The sequence below is a fragment of the Cavia porcellus genome, unplaced genomic scaffold, assembly GCF_034190915.1.
Source record: "Cavia porcellus strain 051 isolate PalLab524CR breed Dunkin Hartley unplaced genomic scaffold, mCavPor4.1 scaffold_31, whole genome shotgun sequence".
In the NCBI taxonomy this organism is placed as follows: Eukaryota; Metazoa; Chordata; class Mammalia; order Rodentia; family Caviidae; genus Cavia; species Cavia porcellus.
In genome coordinates, this window is record NW_026947514.1 from 671,640 (window position 1) to 686,028 (window position 14,389).

The window sequence follows — 14,389 nt, forward strand, 5'->3', positions numbered from 1 at the left end:
GGGTGAAGGTGTGAGAGCTGTGAAGAACAGTACCCCAGGGGTTCCTGAGCATGTCAGCCACTGTCTCCCCAGTGACATTCGGTGTCTTCCCCTTTCTTCTGAACTCAGACTCAACCGAGCTGCCTGGTATTAGCACCAGACATTCTTGACTGGGCTGCCTGCACCAAGCACTCTGCCCCTCCACATGTGGGCTGGCTGTGCCACAGGACACCCTCCGTGCATCCCAACAGGACCTGAAAATGAGGCAGGGCCACCAGAGGGGGTGACAGATCTTGGGACACAAAATAGTTCCCTGTTTCTGGTACCAAAGTGGATCAGTAAGAAAATGGAAAATTCCTTAAAAAGATACAAAGTACTCCTGCTTTTAGCAAATATTATTATTAAAGAATGCCACTTTTAGGTTCCATGGAGCAAAAATCTTCTTTTTCTGTGGGATGGTAATACACTGTCCATTTCCATGAAGGGGCGACTTCAGAAAGAGGCTGTAGGTAATCAGGCTCCCCTGTCTGCTGCCTGGCGTCCCTGAGGGCTGTGAGAAGGGCAGGGGTGTGGTTACGTGCGTGCAACTAGAGATGCAGGTCACAGCCACCTGACTTCCTAAGTGACCAGGCCAGCTTTTTACAATTCCATGATCCAGCCTGCAGTTCCCAAGACGGGAGTGGGTCTGTTTTTTAGGTGGGTTCCTGGCCCTTATGCTGCATCTGACCCCACCCTCCCTGCTGGCCCTGGGACTGCTTAAGTGTTCACACACACAGCTGCTGCTGGCCACTCCCCAGTGCCAGCTTTGAGAGTGAGGTGGTCACCAACACTTCTGATGTCCTTCGGCCCCATCTCAGAGCTCTGCCCAAGAGCAGAGGGGCACAGAGCCCCTGGGGCCCCTGCAGTGGTTCTGTGTACACTCATGATGAGGACCCACTTGGGGCACCCACAGCCAGTAATCGAAGCTACAGCCTGTATTAGTAAGGTGGCACCATTCCTGTGCCAAACTCTAACTTATAGCCTAGCCCTTGCTGTGGCCTCCACAGGCCATCCTCCGTTCTGAATGTGTCCTGAGGCAGGTACCAGACGGCCGTGCCATGGGGCTGCTCCACCTGCTCCTCCCCCTGGGCAGCAGAGCTGCTTTCCTGCCTGCCCTTCCTGCCTGCCCTTCCTGCTGTGATGGGGAGATGTGGGTTTCAGACCCTGTGATGAGAGCTTACCAAACCTACAGAAGTGTCTGCCAGCCACCCAGTTGCAGGGCCAGGTGTGAGGTCTGACCCTGATGCAAGGGATCCTGCCCCCAGCCAGTCTTTGTAGCTGACATCTGTGGTCTGTGACACTGAAACACTGCCAGTCTGGCCTATGCAGCAAGAAAGCTCATTTTCCCTCAGTCCACAGGAAGTGAGTGAGACCACAGGAGGAAGTGAGTGAGACTCGGCATGCAGGCAGGGGGGCCGTGTGAGGTGTGACTGTGGACCCCGTCACCTTTCCCAGGCCTCTCTGGTGGGCCTCACCTTGGTCTGGATGAGGGCTTCGCAAGGGTGTAGATGGAAGCTGCTGACTGCCAGCAGTTCCTCAGGCTCTCTGAGGCTGGGGCATTGTAGGATGTGGCCCTGGCTTCCAGAAGGGACCTGGGGAAACAAAGCTCTGTCATAGCTCTGTCATAGCCAATATGGCCATCAGGTTCCCTCCTGAGCACTTGGTCACGTTTCATTCTACAACAGCACTAAATTCCCTCACAGGTCAGGCCACAGGGCTTCCTGCTCAGCTCTGCCACCTGCTGGTCATTACCTGGCCTCCAGGTCCATGCACCCCTCAACCTGCCTGCGTGGTAGGAAAGTGTCCCCCAGAAGGGCACGTGTTGGAAGTACAGCCCCCAAACTCCTATATTGATAGCATTTAGAGAGGGGTTGGGGAGGCTAGTAGGATCAGAAGAGCTAGGATCAGACCAGGATCAAGGCTCCACTCGGCATCTATACAGACATGAAGAGAGACCAGGGCTGGCAGTGCCTGCCCGGTGATGTCCTTGCTGCCCTGTGCTACAGTAAGGAGTCCTCACTAGGTGCCATGCTATGCTGTGGTCACCAGCCTGCAGGACGAGGCGCTAAGCAAACTTCTACACTTTAGGAACTACACAAGCCTGAGGCTGTGTTATAGCAACATAAGGCAGACTGGCAGCCTGAGGCGGCCCCGCCCTGCTCTGACCCTCCCAGTTTCCTGGCCTTGGATGTGCTTCCATTGCAGCAAGAGGGGGCGGAGCCCTCCCCACTCCTCACACACCTGACCAACCTTGGGGCACACGGCCCTTCCCCAGGGCCACCTGCCTGCTCCTGGGCAGTCCTTTTTGAGCCCCTACACATTTAAAATGCCCATAGCACCTATGAACAAAAAAGGTCTCTGCCTCTAGAGTGGCAGCTGAAAGATCCTCCCCATAATGAGCACTTTCTCAGCTCCCTGCATGGTGGCGCACCACAGCCACGCCTACCAGGGCCCTGCCTGGCCTCTGAAGGGTCTAGCCTGGGGCATCAGGGATTCATCTTGGGGATAGGACCGGTTATGGACCATCTGCTAGGCCAACCTGCCAGTGCTGGCTGACGCTTACTGTACTGCGCTCAGGAGTGCAGGCGGCCCTTCCCCACTGCTGAGGGCACCCTCAGCTAGATGCCCTGTTCCTTGGCTCCTGATGCTCCCCATGCCCACACCAGAGCCTGCCCCATTCCCCGCCTCCTGTGCCCACAACACTGAAGGTACAGATTGTCCTGACAGTGTCTTCCTTCCTCAGTTCCTTAAGGGAGTCCCTAGGGAGCACCTGGCCCAAATTGGGCTGTGGCTTTGCACAATTTAGGGCCTTGGCTACCCTCTCTGAGCACACATGTGCTGTCTGCAGTGCCTCATCCTCGTGCTGCTGTGCACAGGTGTCTGGACACCATGCTGCCCATGCCAGTGGGGCACCCAGCCCTCCCATTGTGCCCTGCCGAAGTCTCACTTAAGTCAGCGGCCTTTAGGCCCAGGAAAGATGGGTGCTCCTGCTGCAGACCATTTTTAGCACCCATCCTGTGCCAGGCGATGGTCATCAGAGTGTCCTAACCACCTGCAGATGCCACCAGTCCTGTCCTCTGGCCACCTTACCTTCCGAGCAGGATCCATGCTGAGAACAAGGAAGAGGTTTTCCTGGCAGTGAGACTCGCTCCAGAGGAACTGTGATGTGGACACAGTGCTGGTGTTCTGAAGGCTTCTCCAGAGCTTCCTGGATTCAGAACTGGAAAACCATTGCACCCATTAGGAGACTGAGAGCCTTCTGAGCTGGTCCAAAGCCCAGTGTGAGCAGAGGGTACCTGGCCTTGAAGCTTTCAGGGCAGCAGCCAGCTGCACTGGGCTGTAGCAGTCACCCACATGCCCACCCCGCCTGTCTTTCCACACAGCAGCCCCACAGCAGTGCACATGCTCAGAGGGCTCCTCCCAGGAACAGACATGGGGTGGGGGGAGGCAGGGTACGCTGGGTTGTTACCAAGATGCCTATGGCTGTGCTGGCTACAAAGCGGAGGGCACAGAGCGGAACTAGGAATGTGAAGAACGAAGAAATGAATGAGGGATGTGAGTCACAGCAAGCGACACTGCTGAGAAGTCTGCCACGAAGTTCACATCCTCGTGCCCAAAAACTGCGGGACTGGACAGGATGCGATAAGCACCTAATCTCTGGTGTCTCGGACCGTGAAAGCAGGTTCTACTCCAGCCCAGAGTACCACCCATCCTCCAGTCATACTAGCCCCAGGCCTGCTGGGCTACCCTGGAGCCCAGCTCTCCCGGGGGCTGGGCCTTACAGGAGCCATACGGAGGGCTAACCCTGTGGCAGAATGCCTATCTGCAGGGTTCTGACAAGCCCTATGCCCAGGAAGACAGGGACACCAACCCTGCTTTGCTGAAGTCCCTGTCCTCCCCTCCTGGAGGTCTCAGGCTAAAGTCTCCAGCAGCTCAGCCAGCTCATACCTCACCCTTTGAACACAGTTCCTGTCAACTCCAACAGGGCCCCTCCCTCCAGGGCCCTTAGAGGATGCACACAATTGTGACTGATTGCCCCTGAGAGCCTTGCCCTGTGGGCAGCACTAGGAAAAACACAGGCTGAGCCTGTGGCTGGCTGGATGGCTGCTCCAGGGGTCCCTCTGCCCATGCTCAGCCCCATCTGGCCCATCTAGTTACACCAGAGGCCTGGTGCCTGGGTCAGTTAGTTTTGGTGCATAGGGGCTGCACCTCTGGAGCTTCCACGTGGGCTGTGGTTCTCATGGGACGCCTACAGGTGGCTTCTGGAGTGAGCTTCTCTAAGCAGTAAGCACAGAGCCTCCCACAGCTACTTTAGCAAACAGCAGAAAGGCGGAGCTCCTGAGAGACTTGCTGAGTTTGGACCTAAGTTCATTACCACAGTCTGTGCACAGATGAGAGGCCAGAGTTTTCATCCTTGTTTGCTTCTAAGAAATGGTATAAGGTGGAAACCTCTTCAGTGGTCTGCTCAACTGTAACCTCTTGAAAAGCAAACCTAAAAATGTTCTCATAGCTGACAACAGGCTAGAAAGAAAGAACATTCCAAAGTTAGGGGACATGCATACATTAGGCTGCTTTATGCAAGCTAACTTGGTACAAATGAAACTGATACTTGACTACACTTAACTGGGTGATCACTGCTGCCACCCATGGCCGGTCACTTCTGAACTCTGCACTGTGCACAATCATGCAGGACCAAGACCTACAGGACATGGGTGAGGACACAACTTCAACTCCATTGGCAGCACAGGGAGAAGGTGCCCCTCATGTTACCTCAGGTTCCTGGTAGGTTGGGCATGAGAGATGTCTGTAGTGTACAGGGAATGTGTGTATGTTCCACACTGCTCAGCTGGGCAAAGTTTCTACACTTGCCTAGTGTGTCCAGCAAAATTCCATTATGCTTAAATGTTCCCTTATATATCAATCACGTTGGAGCTGGGGATTTAGCTCAACGGCATAAGCGCCTGCCTTGCAAGCAGGCAGTCGTGAGTTTGATCCCTGGTACCGATAAAAAGGAAAACAAAGAAACAACAACAAAAAAAAAACCCTAATTTCCAATAAGCACTACAGCGAGCTGACTAAACTAAGAGTGGACCTGTCAGAGGTTGAAGGTCCATCCGGTTTCCTTAGTGGTTTTCCTTATTTTTGGCCTTTGGTGTTTGACGTGAACCAGTTTTGGAAGAGATGACACGGAAACAGGAGTAATGTGAAGAGGCAGAGCAGCAGGAAAGGGTCAGCCCAGTGAGGGAGCAGCGGTAGGAGAAAGAGCCCACTAGTAAAGAGGGCCAGAGGTGCACTGTGTGTGCATGTGTGTGTGTGTGTGTGTGTGTGTGTACACATGTGTGTGTGCGTGCGTACACATGTGTGTGTGCGTGCACACACAAAGGCTGGCAGTCAGCTCTGAGGGAGGGGCTGGACATTCCCCAATTCATCACTCTGAAACTGGACCGTGATTACTCTCAGGAGCTGGGACTTCCCACAGCTGCAGCTTCAGAACTGGGCAAAGAGCTCCTTCCAAGACCCTGAATGGGGCCCACCAGGGCCGCCACTGCTGAGGGGAAATGGCAGGCCTGGGGAGGTGTGGTCAGGGAAAAGACCAGCTTCGGTGGCTCCACCTGACCTGGGTATAATCCATTTCTGCAACATCAGGAGGACAGGATGGCCAACCACTTGGCAAGGGACAAAGGCCTAGAGAACAGCATGTTCCAAGGCTGGCAGGCCCCCACCCCTGGCCAGTGCACTAAAGCCTGCAGGAGATCTGCAGGACTTTTGGTGGGAAACACACTGCCCACTGAACAGGTGACAAGCACTGCAGAAATACCTCTGGAGATGGGTCAACGGCAGTTCCTGTCACCCAGGGTCGGTCCTGGTGTGACTGCTGCAAACAATGCTCTCTTGGGGCAGGAAGAGTTCTCCACCACTGAGGTTCCGCAGGACTCTGCAGCACTTCTGGGCTTTGTGAAAACTGTTCAAACTTGGCTGAAGATTCCTGGAAGCCTTTGAACTCCCCCCAAGCTCCGCTTAGCTCTCCTGGGTCTGCACCCTCCACGGTGCAGGAAGGGAGGTCCTCTTCCCCACAGCTGCAGGCTGTCCCATTCAGCAGCTGATTGTTGTTGTAGGTCCCTTTACGTTCCAAACTGTCACCACTCTGTCCCCCAGCTACCTGATGAAGGGAAACCTCACCTGGTTCCCTAGCATCACACAAGGACTCTCCCTGGAGCTCCTGCTGGCCTTGCATCTTCATCCAACCAGGCCAGCAGATGGATGGGAGGCAGCTCGGAGGACATGCAGCCGCTGAGCCGAGTTGCCAGCCCCTCTGCCACGCTGGATGGGCCAGGCGCGCGCGGGGGGGGGGGGGACGTGGGGGAGGTCCTCGCTTCCTGCGGGGAGTCCACGTGCGGCCACGGAGCCCACAGCTCCTGGGTGGCAGGGACACGTGCCCCACCGCCGCCTGGAGTCTGGGCGCTTGGGTGACGGGTCTGGTGCAGGACCGCACCCTGGGGCCGGACAGATGTGACGAGCAGAGGACCCACTGATGGAGGGAGGGGTGGGCGCCCGCGCGAGCCCCGGAGGGAAGTGAGCACAGCCCTACCGGTGGGCCCGAGGGCAGCGCGCGCCGGGAGCTCCGCCGGGCACGGGCTCCGAGACGGGGCTCCGGCCCCCACCCACCTTCATCGCGCGTCGAGGCTGCGAACCCGGCTGCGAGGAACCTGCAACCCACCGGCCCCGAAGGCCCGCGCCACGCGTTGCCTGGCAACGGCGCCAGCCGGCCCACTTCCTGCGCCGCCGCCGTGACGCCACACGCTGCACGGGCGTGGCCAGGACCTGCCAGTCCCACCCCAGAAGCGGGGAAATCCCCGGGCCAAGCTAGACTGGTGCTCTGGTTTCTCGACCCCGCGTGTCTAGCCCCTGTCTGCCGGCTCCTCCCCGGTCTTAGCGCTCCGCGGCACGGATCGCAGCCATCGCCGCCCCCCAACCCGAGTCGAGCCTGCACCGTGTGGTTCTGGGCTGCTGCAGGTCTCCCCACAGGGACGGGGCGCCCCGAGGACCAGGGCCCACGCCTGGCGCGCAGACTGACGCCTGGGCCCCAAGCCAAGCTGGCCCTTCGCCCTTGCGGGAGGCTGAGTACGACCTGAAGAGCAGGAGCCCCCCCCCCCCCCCCCCCCCCCCCCCCCGTCCTCTCGGGCCGCGCAGTTCCGGGCCTTCTCACAGCCAGCCCAAGCAGAACAGGCCCAGCCCGGGCCACGGAGCTTCCCCCTCTCGTGCCACTGGCTCAGAGTGAGGGCCCTGAGAGTTAGCCCTGTCCGTCTGCCAGCGTATGCCCCACCTCAGGCCCACACTCCTAGCCTCCTGCAGTCCACTGGAGCTGCCCAGCTGCCCTGCAGTCACACCCCGGCTTGGGAAGGGAGCGCCAGGCCCTCTCATCCACCCTCATTTCGCAGTGAGGCTTCCACGCCTCCACCCTCCGGACTCCTTGAGCCTTGTCCTTGTGTGAATTACCCAGTCCTTACCCATCTATTGCCAAGGCACTGAAAATTTTGATTTTAAAATGACAAGATGAGATCATTCTCTGCATTGGGACCGCAGCCACTCCACCCCCACTTCCGGAGTGACAGAGTGGCCTGGCAGCGCCCAGGGGGCCCCTGCCATCAGACTGCTCAGGACTAGGTCTTGGCTCTACCCCTGGCGCCAGCAGTGGCCCTGCAGCTGTCTGGCTTTGCAGTGAGCTTCAGCTTACCTCATCATGTCCTGCTGTCTGTCCATCTCCAGTGGTCAGCTCCCCCTGCCCACTGTCCTCGTTGTCCTGGAGCCCCAGGCAGTGAAATGTCCTTGTGTACAGGGAGGGGAACCGAGGTCCTGACCCACGGGGAGATGGGGAGTGGGGCTGGAGCCGCTTTCCCAGCTGTCAGCAACTCGGCACCTGCCTGCTCCAGCCCTGTCTAGGCCTCAGATCAGGTGTCAGAGGAAATGACCCAGGAGCCAAGCAGCAGCCGTAGGATCCAGGTCTCAGCCCGGGGACCCTGACTGGGATGACCTGCATTTCCCAGCATGACAGCTGAGGGTCACGCCTCAGAGATGTCTGCACCCTCTTCCCCAGGAGCTAAGAAGGAAATGGGGCCAGGTGTTGTGCACACCTGGAATCCCAGCACTTGAGAGGTTGAGATAGGAGGATTGCTGCAAGTTCAAGGCCAGTCTGGGCTCCATAGTTCAAGGCCAGCAGCAAGACCCTGTCTCAAAAGCAAAACCAAACAAACAAAAAATGGAAGGTCAGAGTCATAGTTGGGAAACACAAACAGGTTGGAGATTCGGGGCAGGAGCCAAGTGGTGCTGACACCCAGAAGCAAGGTAGACAAGGAGACTGGGCTCCCTCGAGGCATCCAACACTTGGTTAATGTGCCTGGGTGATCTCTGGTGACCCCACTGAGGAAAGCTAGAGGGACCCTGTCTTCAGTGCCCAGCCCAGCCTGCAGGAGGGTGTGGCCCCTGTCAGGCTTCAGGGTGGTACAGCCACACAGGATGCAACCCCAGGGCTGGCCACCAGGGGCTCCCCTAGGGGCCTGACTGCAGAGGGAGCAGCTGCTCAAGCAGAATTGGTGCCACCTGCTGGGGGGGAGTGGGCCCGATGGAGTTGGTCCCCATCAAAACCAGGGTGTGGCAGACACAGCCATGAACCCCAGAGGCCATGAAGGGATGTTGTGCAGTGCCTCAGGAGGAGGAGGAGGAGCCCAGGTGACCCTCCCAGGTTGCCCTCCAACATCAGTGTCCGCACAGCCCCAACCCTGCAGTGTTCTGTCTCAGGACTTCCCTGCCCAGTCTCAGGAGGAAGGCAGTTTAGGTCCTAGGTGCTGTTCTGCAAAAGCATGAGATATCCTCACACTCCGCATCCCCAGGATCCTGGGACCCCAGTCCCCTGCCTCTGTCAGCCTGTGATGTCTGAGCAGCAGGACCAGCCCCAGAGCCAGCGGAGCCCACTTCACAGGGGTGGCTCAGACACAGGGACAAAAGGCAGAATGCGGCCCCCCGATATGCCTCCCATATTGGGGCCCAGCTCCCAGATCCCAGTCATGTGTTGGGCTGTGGGCTGCGCTCAGAACTGGCACAGCACTCAGTGCTGGCTTGGGAAGGCGGTCGAGGCAAGGCCATTGTAGACAGGAAGGGAGAAGAAGCTGTCCTAGGCCCTTGGCCAGTAGGATGGAGCCCTCCAGTTGCCCCTGGGTAAGGGAAGGGGACCTACCCTGCCCATCATGCCCCTCTAGCAGACTGTGGCAGGCAGGGCAGGGCTGAGGCTATTTTTGCTGTGCTGCTGCAGTACCACAAGGAAGCATCAATCATTGATGTTGTGGGCATCCCAGCCTGCTTCGAGGAGAGTGCGGGAGAGCGGGTGGGGAGGTGGGCAGGGTGAAATGGGCGCCTCAGCAGGCCCCGCCCATGCCTGCACCCCATCTGGGGAGGAAGAGTGTCAGGCACAGTGCTGAGAGCACTCCTCGGATGACATCTAGAGGAGTCGGGCCTCATATGCACTGGTGTGACCCTGACTCGGGTCCATTTTTCCTTCGATGCAGGGGTGGGTGATGTTGATTCCTGAGCAACGCAGCATTGGCCATCCATAGCTCAACCTCTGTCCCTAGAGGGGGATGGGGAAATAGGCTGGAACTGAGCCATGGTGACAGAAATCTGGCAGCACAGGGCTCTGCGGCAGGAGATGAAGGTGGTCAGGCTTCTGCAGGGAGGAAGGACTGAGGATAGGGTGTCGCAGCCCCCCATTTTTCCCTGCTCCTGCTTGCAGCAATCTGATCCTGGAGCCTGGCAGAACAGGTTCTGGCTGGAGTTTGGGGGGCGGTGAAGGCCAGTTCCCCACCTGCCTGCAACCTGTCTGTCTGTGGGCTGGTCTTTCCAGAGATGTCTTGGTTGAGACAGAACCCACAGGGCCCCAGGAATACAGGGTGATCAGATGGGCCCCGTGGTGGAGAGCTTTCTGGGCAGTTCTCCAAGTGTCTGACCCATTTGGCCTGCAACCGGAGGGGGTTCCCAGATGCGCAGTAGAGGAAAAGCTTGGTTAGAGTCTTTAGCTTGCTGACCACGGCCCAACCCCTGGAGCAGAGGGACTCTGCCCACTCCCACCCTGAATCTGGGGGCTGCAGGTGAGCAGGCTTCATTAGGCCAGAGAGCAGCCTTCCCCAGGGGGCAGGGACACTGTCTCCACAGCATGACACCTGGGGAGCCCTCTCACACTTGGTTTCTGCCAGGGCAGCCTGGAGAGGAGCAGAGGTGGAGGAGCCCCAGGATTCAATCCCTGCCCCTCACTAGGGTCCATCCTCATCTTCCCTGCAAAGCTGACAGAGCCACTTCACTTCAGCAGGGCCCAGGGGCTAAGTGACCTCATCAAGACTATCCACCTAGTGAAGGGGGGACAGGGATCTGGGTCTGTGTCCTTAGGTTCCACAAGACTTGCTCTCAGGCCTGTGCCCCCAGCTCACAAACCAGACTGAGGCACAGTGGATGAGCTGGCTGAGGTTCTGGCAGACCCAAGGGACAGGCATACACCGAGACACAGGGACACACACGCCTAGCCCCACAGGCACCTCTCCATACACCCAGGCCTATTCACCAGGGGGAGAGGTGAGACCCAGTATCCCTATCCGAAGAGGGCTGTGCCTGTCATGCCGCAGGAGGAGGCTGCCAGGCCTTTCCTGGCAGCTGCTCCAGTGTGTCTGACCTGCTGCTGGCACACTGCCTGACAGCTGCAGCCCAGCAAACAGGAACAGCCAGGCATGAGTCATTGGCCGGCTGGCTCACCTGCATGTCTGGGAGTGCAAGCACCTGGGTGCAAGTGCATGCAGGTCTGTGTCCTGGTGTGTCTGTCACTGCACGTGGGCCTAGGGTGTGTGCGTGTGGGACATCAACATTGACCTGTGATCTGTGATGGTGTGTGCTGTGGGCCTCTTCTGCTGCAGCCCAGCCTCTTTGTGCCCCTACTGCTCACAGGATGCCTCCACCCAGTGTTTCACCCCAAGAAAGGCATGTGTGTGTCCATCTGCCTGGCCTGAGCAGCACATTGCTGGGGTTAGGGTTAGGGTTGGGTTAGGTCCTCTGTGGTGGCTGTCCGTTCTGGGTCTGTTACAGCTGTCTCCCCACCTGCTTGGCTGCAGGGCTCCACTCCACACTGGGGCTTCCTCCCCCAGGTTGGCACCAGCCAGGTGCCAGACCCTGGAGCCCTGGCCCCCTGCCTCTCCCTGATGTGCCCCTCTGTGTGGCACCCGAGTGATCCCAGAGAGGTTGCCAACCCAGACCCCCATACTAGGTTTCAGAGTGTCTAAGAACCTGCTACTTCCTCACCAGCTGGTGGTTTGGGTCAGGCAGTGCCCCCCTGCCCCAGCTGTCTCTGCGCCCCCAGACCTCAGCAGACCTCACCAAAGTGCCCTCAACAGCGCCCACCTCAGCTAGCTGCTTTCAGCCACACCACTGCACTCCCTGTCTGGAGTCCCCTTCCTGCCCTCAGCCTGAGTGTGGCTCACCCCAGAGGTTCCAACCCCCGGCCCCCAGCTCCTCAACTCTGCAGGCTTCCCTGGGTCCACCACAGCCCCCAGCTCCAAGGCAGGGCGAGTGGGGGCCTATTGTCTGACCATGTCTCCGTCTCCAGGCTCCTGACAAGAACAGACAAGGTGAATCTCGGCTGAGGTCGGACACTCTCTGCAGGCACCGCAGCTTCGCCCAGGGAACAAGGTCTTCACTGGACCAACTAGCCTGGCCTCACCTCTACAGACCCCTCGCCCCTTCCACCTTGCCCTAGTGAGCCCAGATCACATGTCATCACCTCCCTGGACTCCTGCACCCCACTGCGCCCCAGGTTAACATAAAAAAGGGCGGCCGGGCGCAGGATCTAGAGGTCCCTCCCGAGTTGATTTTCAGTGTGCTCCCCTGACCGAGGAAGGCAGGCGGGGGCTCGGAGCTGGCTGGAAGGACGCCCGGGGCCTGCGGGGCGCCTCCAGTGGCCGGAGGGGCGGGGCCCGGGTCGCTAGCAGGTGGCGTGGCTGGGGCGTGGCTTAGGGTCTGCGGCCGGGGGGCGGGGCGGGATGGGGCGGGGCCTCGGCCGGCGCAACCAATGGTCTGAATGAGGCTGGCGCGCGGGGGTCCGGGGCGGGTCCAGCGCGGGTCCGGGGCTGGAGTGCGGGCAGTGTCCGCAGTTCAAGGCTGGCGGCCCGCGGCAGCGCAGGGCATCGAGCCCGCGCCCGCCCGCCCGCACCCGAGAGCTGAAGCCGCCGGCGGGAGCGACTGGAGAGCCGGGCACCGAGGCCCGCACCGCCGGCCGCCGCGATGTGCGACTGCTTCCACGTAGTGCTGCCCACCTGGCCCGGAGCCCCCGGCAGCGGTGCGCCTCCTCCTCGCCTGCAGCCCTGCCCCGGCGGGTGGGCTCCGCGGGCGGGCGGGTCCTGGCCTCTTCTCCCGCGCCGCGCCTCGCGCGCTCACCCTGTCTCTGCGCTCACTTTGCCTCTTTTTGCAGCCCTTGCCTGTCCCTGCCTCTGCATCCCTGTCCTGCTGTAGCCGGGCAGGGCCGGCGTCGGCGCGGAGCTAGCTGGCCTCGACGTGCGCTGGGGAGCAACCTGTCCACTCTCAGAGTGGGGTCCAGGCTGCACAGGGGCCACGGTGTGTTCCTGTGTGTCCCCAGCTGGGTGTTGGCCGAGGCAAGGGGAAAGCTTGAGGTCTGGGCTTAGTAAGGGCCCTGAGTGGGGTCAAAGCACAAACCTGAGGGCTCCTCTGTGCTGGGCAGGAATGGTGCTGCCCATGGAGTGACCTGCAGGGCTGCTGGAGTTGGGCACCTGGTGCTCTTGTTCAGCCTCCGCCCCGATCCTGTGCCAGAGCTGGCCTCTGGGCTTGGTCAGCAGTGCTGCAGCAGGCCACACCCAGGGCATCTGGCCAGGGCTGGTGAGGGGCTGTGACAGCGCTGTAGTGACTCGGACCCCACTCGTTGGAGAAAACATGATGAGGCAGAGGAGGCTGCTGGTGATGCAGAGTGGTGTCTGGTCTGGGTGTGGCCCTCCACCTGCTCCAGGAACTCCCAGGCCCTCTTGTCTGGTGAGGGTGAAGCCCAATGGAAGGCTTAGCCTGAAGGGCCTCAGCACAGGGAGTCCAGGCCCCTGGGTCTGTCTGGGCCTTCCTTGCCAGGTGGGAGCCCAGGATGTCTGCCCTGCCCGCCAGAGAAGTGGGAGAATGGCGGCCCAGTGGCTGTGGGCCCCAGCCCTTGCTCTGTCATTGGGTCTGGGTCAGCTTCAGTAGAAGGGGGCTCGAGGACTTGTGTCTCTGCCTCTTCCCCTCCAGGAGGGCTGCTCCAACACTGCCTCTTCCTTTTCCTGGTCCTCGGCTCCTGGCTGCAGCTCTTGGACTGTCTCACCTACCCTCTGCCTCCCCACCAAGGGCCTCATTCCTGTGTTTTGCAGTGATTCTCTGGCCTGTCTGGAGCAGACAGGAACATGTGCTCTTAGGAATGGGATTGATGGGGGCTGGGGATTTAGCTCAGCGGCATAAGCGCCTGCCTTGCAAGCAGGCAGTCGTGAGTTCGATCCCTGGTACCGATAAAAACGGAAAAGACAAAAAAAAAAAAAAAAAAGAATACATAGGAATGGGATTGATGGCCCTGCTACAGATCCTGTGGGATCAGAGCTAGAGATCAGACTGCAGGATTCTGCCCAGCATGCAGGTCCTCAGGGCCCTGTGGGCATGCATTCCTGACAAGGACACCCCTAGGGCTGGTCAGACCTTCTGCAGCTGCATTCCAGAAGACCAGAACTGTTGGCCCTGGCCTGCCCTTGCCTCTGCCAGTTTTAGGCCTGCCCTCTCTGCACACCGTGCCTGGTCCTCCTGAGCCCCCTGCTGTCCACCCCTCCTAGAGCTTGTCCTCTGTCCGTTGTCCAGCTCAGCTTGTCCTCTGGTCCTCTTTGCAGAGGTCGCCCTCTTGTGGCCGTGTTAAGAATGGCTTGAGCCAGGAGCCTGCTTTGCTGCAGAGGGATCCGCCCAAGGCTGGGCCTCCAGTTCCTTCCTAGCTGGAGCCCAAAGGGTGCGAGCTTATGCAGTGACACCACGCAGGTCATCACATGAGCGCTGCATGTCACACCTTTTCCAGAGTGCCTTGCCCTGCGGAGCAATGGGAAAGGGGCAGGGAGCCTGGATCCCTGCACCCACAGGTGCCTGTGGTTTATCCTGATCATTTTCTTCAGCAGTACTCCAGATAGGTGCAGGCACATGGCGAGAGATGCCTGGGTGGCTCTCCTGGTACCTGGGTGGCCTGGGTGGGCCATGGCATGGCTGGGCGTTTCCTGAGAGTGCCATGAGGGGCAGTGCTGCTCTGGCCTGGCTGGTGCCCTCTATGCTATGGGAT

General features: G+C 59.5%; 2 protein-coding genes across 6 annotated transcripts in view; one reads left to right on the plus strand and one right to left on the minus strand.

Annotated features, from left to right (window-relative positions):
* Positions 1-359: 359 nt before the first annotated feature.
* Clba1 (clathrin binding box of aftiphilin containing 1) lies at positions 360-7,125 on the minus strand. 2 transcript variants are annotated; one of them, XM_063241357.1, is made up of 5 exons: positions 6,685-7,125; positions 4,394-4,539; positions 3,109-3,238; positions 1,494-1,610; positions 360-529 (listed from the first exon to the last, which is right to left on the minus strand). In XM_063241357.1, exons 1-5 carry the CDS (start codon positions 6,688-6,690, stop codon positions 365-367), a joined length of 564 nt encoding a protein of 187 aa, XP_063097427.1. In that variant the 5' UTR covers positions 6,691-7,125; the 3' UTR covers positions 360-364. The 2 variants fall into 2 exon arrangements, with proteins under 2 accessions (XP_063097427.1, XP_003463193.2); XM_003463145.5 differs by having other exon boundaries at positions 5,837-7,123.
* Positions 7,126-12,255: 5,130 nt separating this feature from the next.
* Ahnak2 (AHNAK nucleoprotein 2) overlaps positions 12,256-14,389 on the plus strand; it is a 34,092-nt gene continuing 31,958 nt past the window's right edge. For 3 of the 4 annotated variants that reach the window (XM_063241204.1, XM_063241207.1, XM_063241206.1), the window contains exon 1: positions 12,258-12,385. In XM_063241204.1, coding sequence (XP_063097274.1) covers positions 12,331-12,385 — 55 coding nt within the window. In that variant the 5' untranslated portion in view covers positions 12,258-12,330. Of the gene's footprint in view, positions 12,386-14,389 lie in introns of all 4 variants that reach the window. The other variant, XM_063241208.1, reaches the window with a different exon arrangement.

Coding starts and splice junctions, on each gene's coding strand:
- Clba1 (XM_003463145.5), bottom strand. CDS start 6,259: ATGAAGATGCAAGGCCAGCAGGAGCTCCAGGGAGAGTCCTTGTGTGAT. Junction 4,540..5,836: donor CCGTTGACCCATCTCCAGAG/GTATTTCTGCAG, acceptor CTTTCTTTCTAG/CCTGTTGTCAGCTATGAGAA. Junction 530..1,493: donor AAGCCCTCATCCAGACCAAG/GTGAGGCCCACC, acceptor CCCTTCTCACAG/CCCTCAGGGACGCCAGGCAG.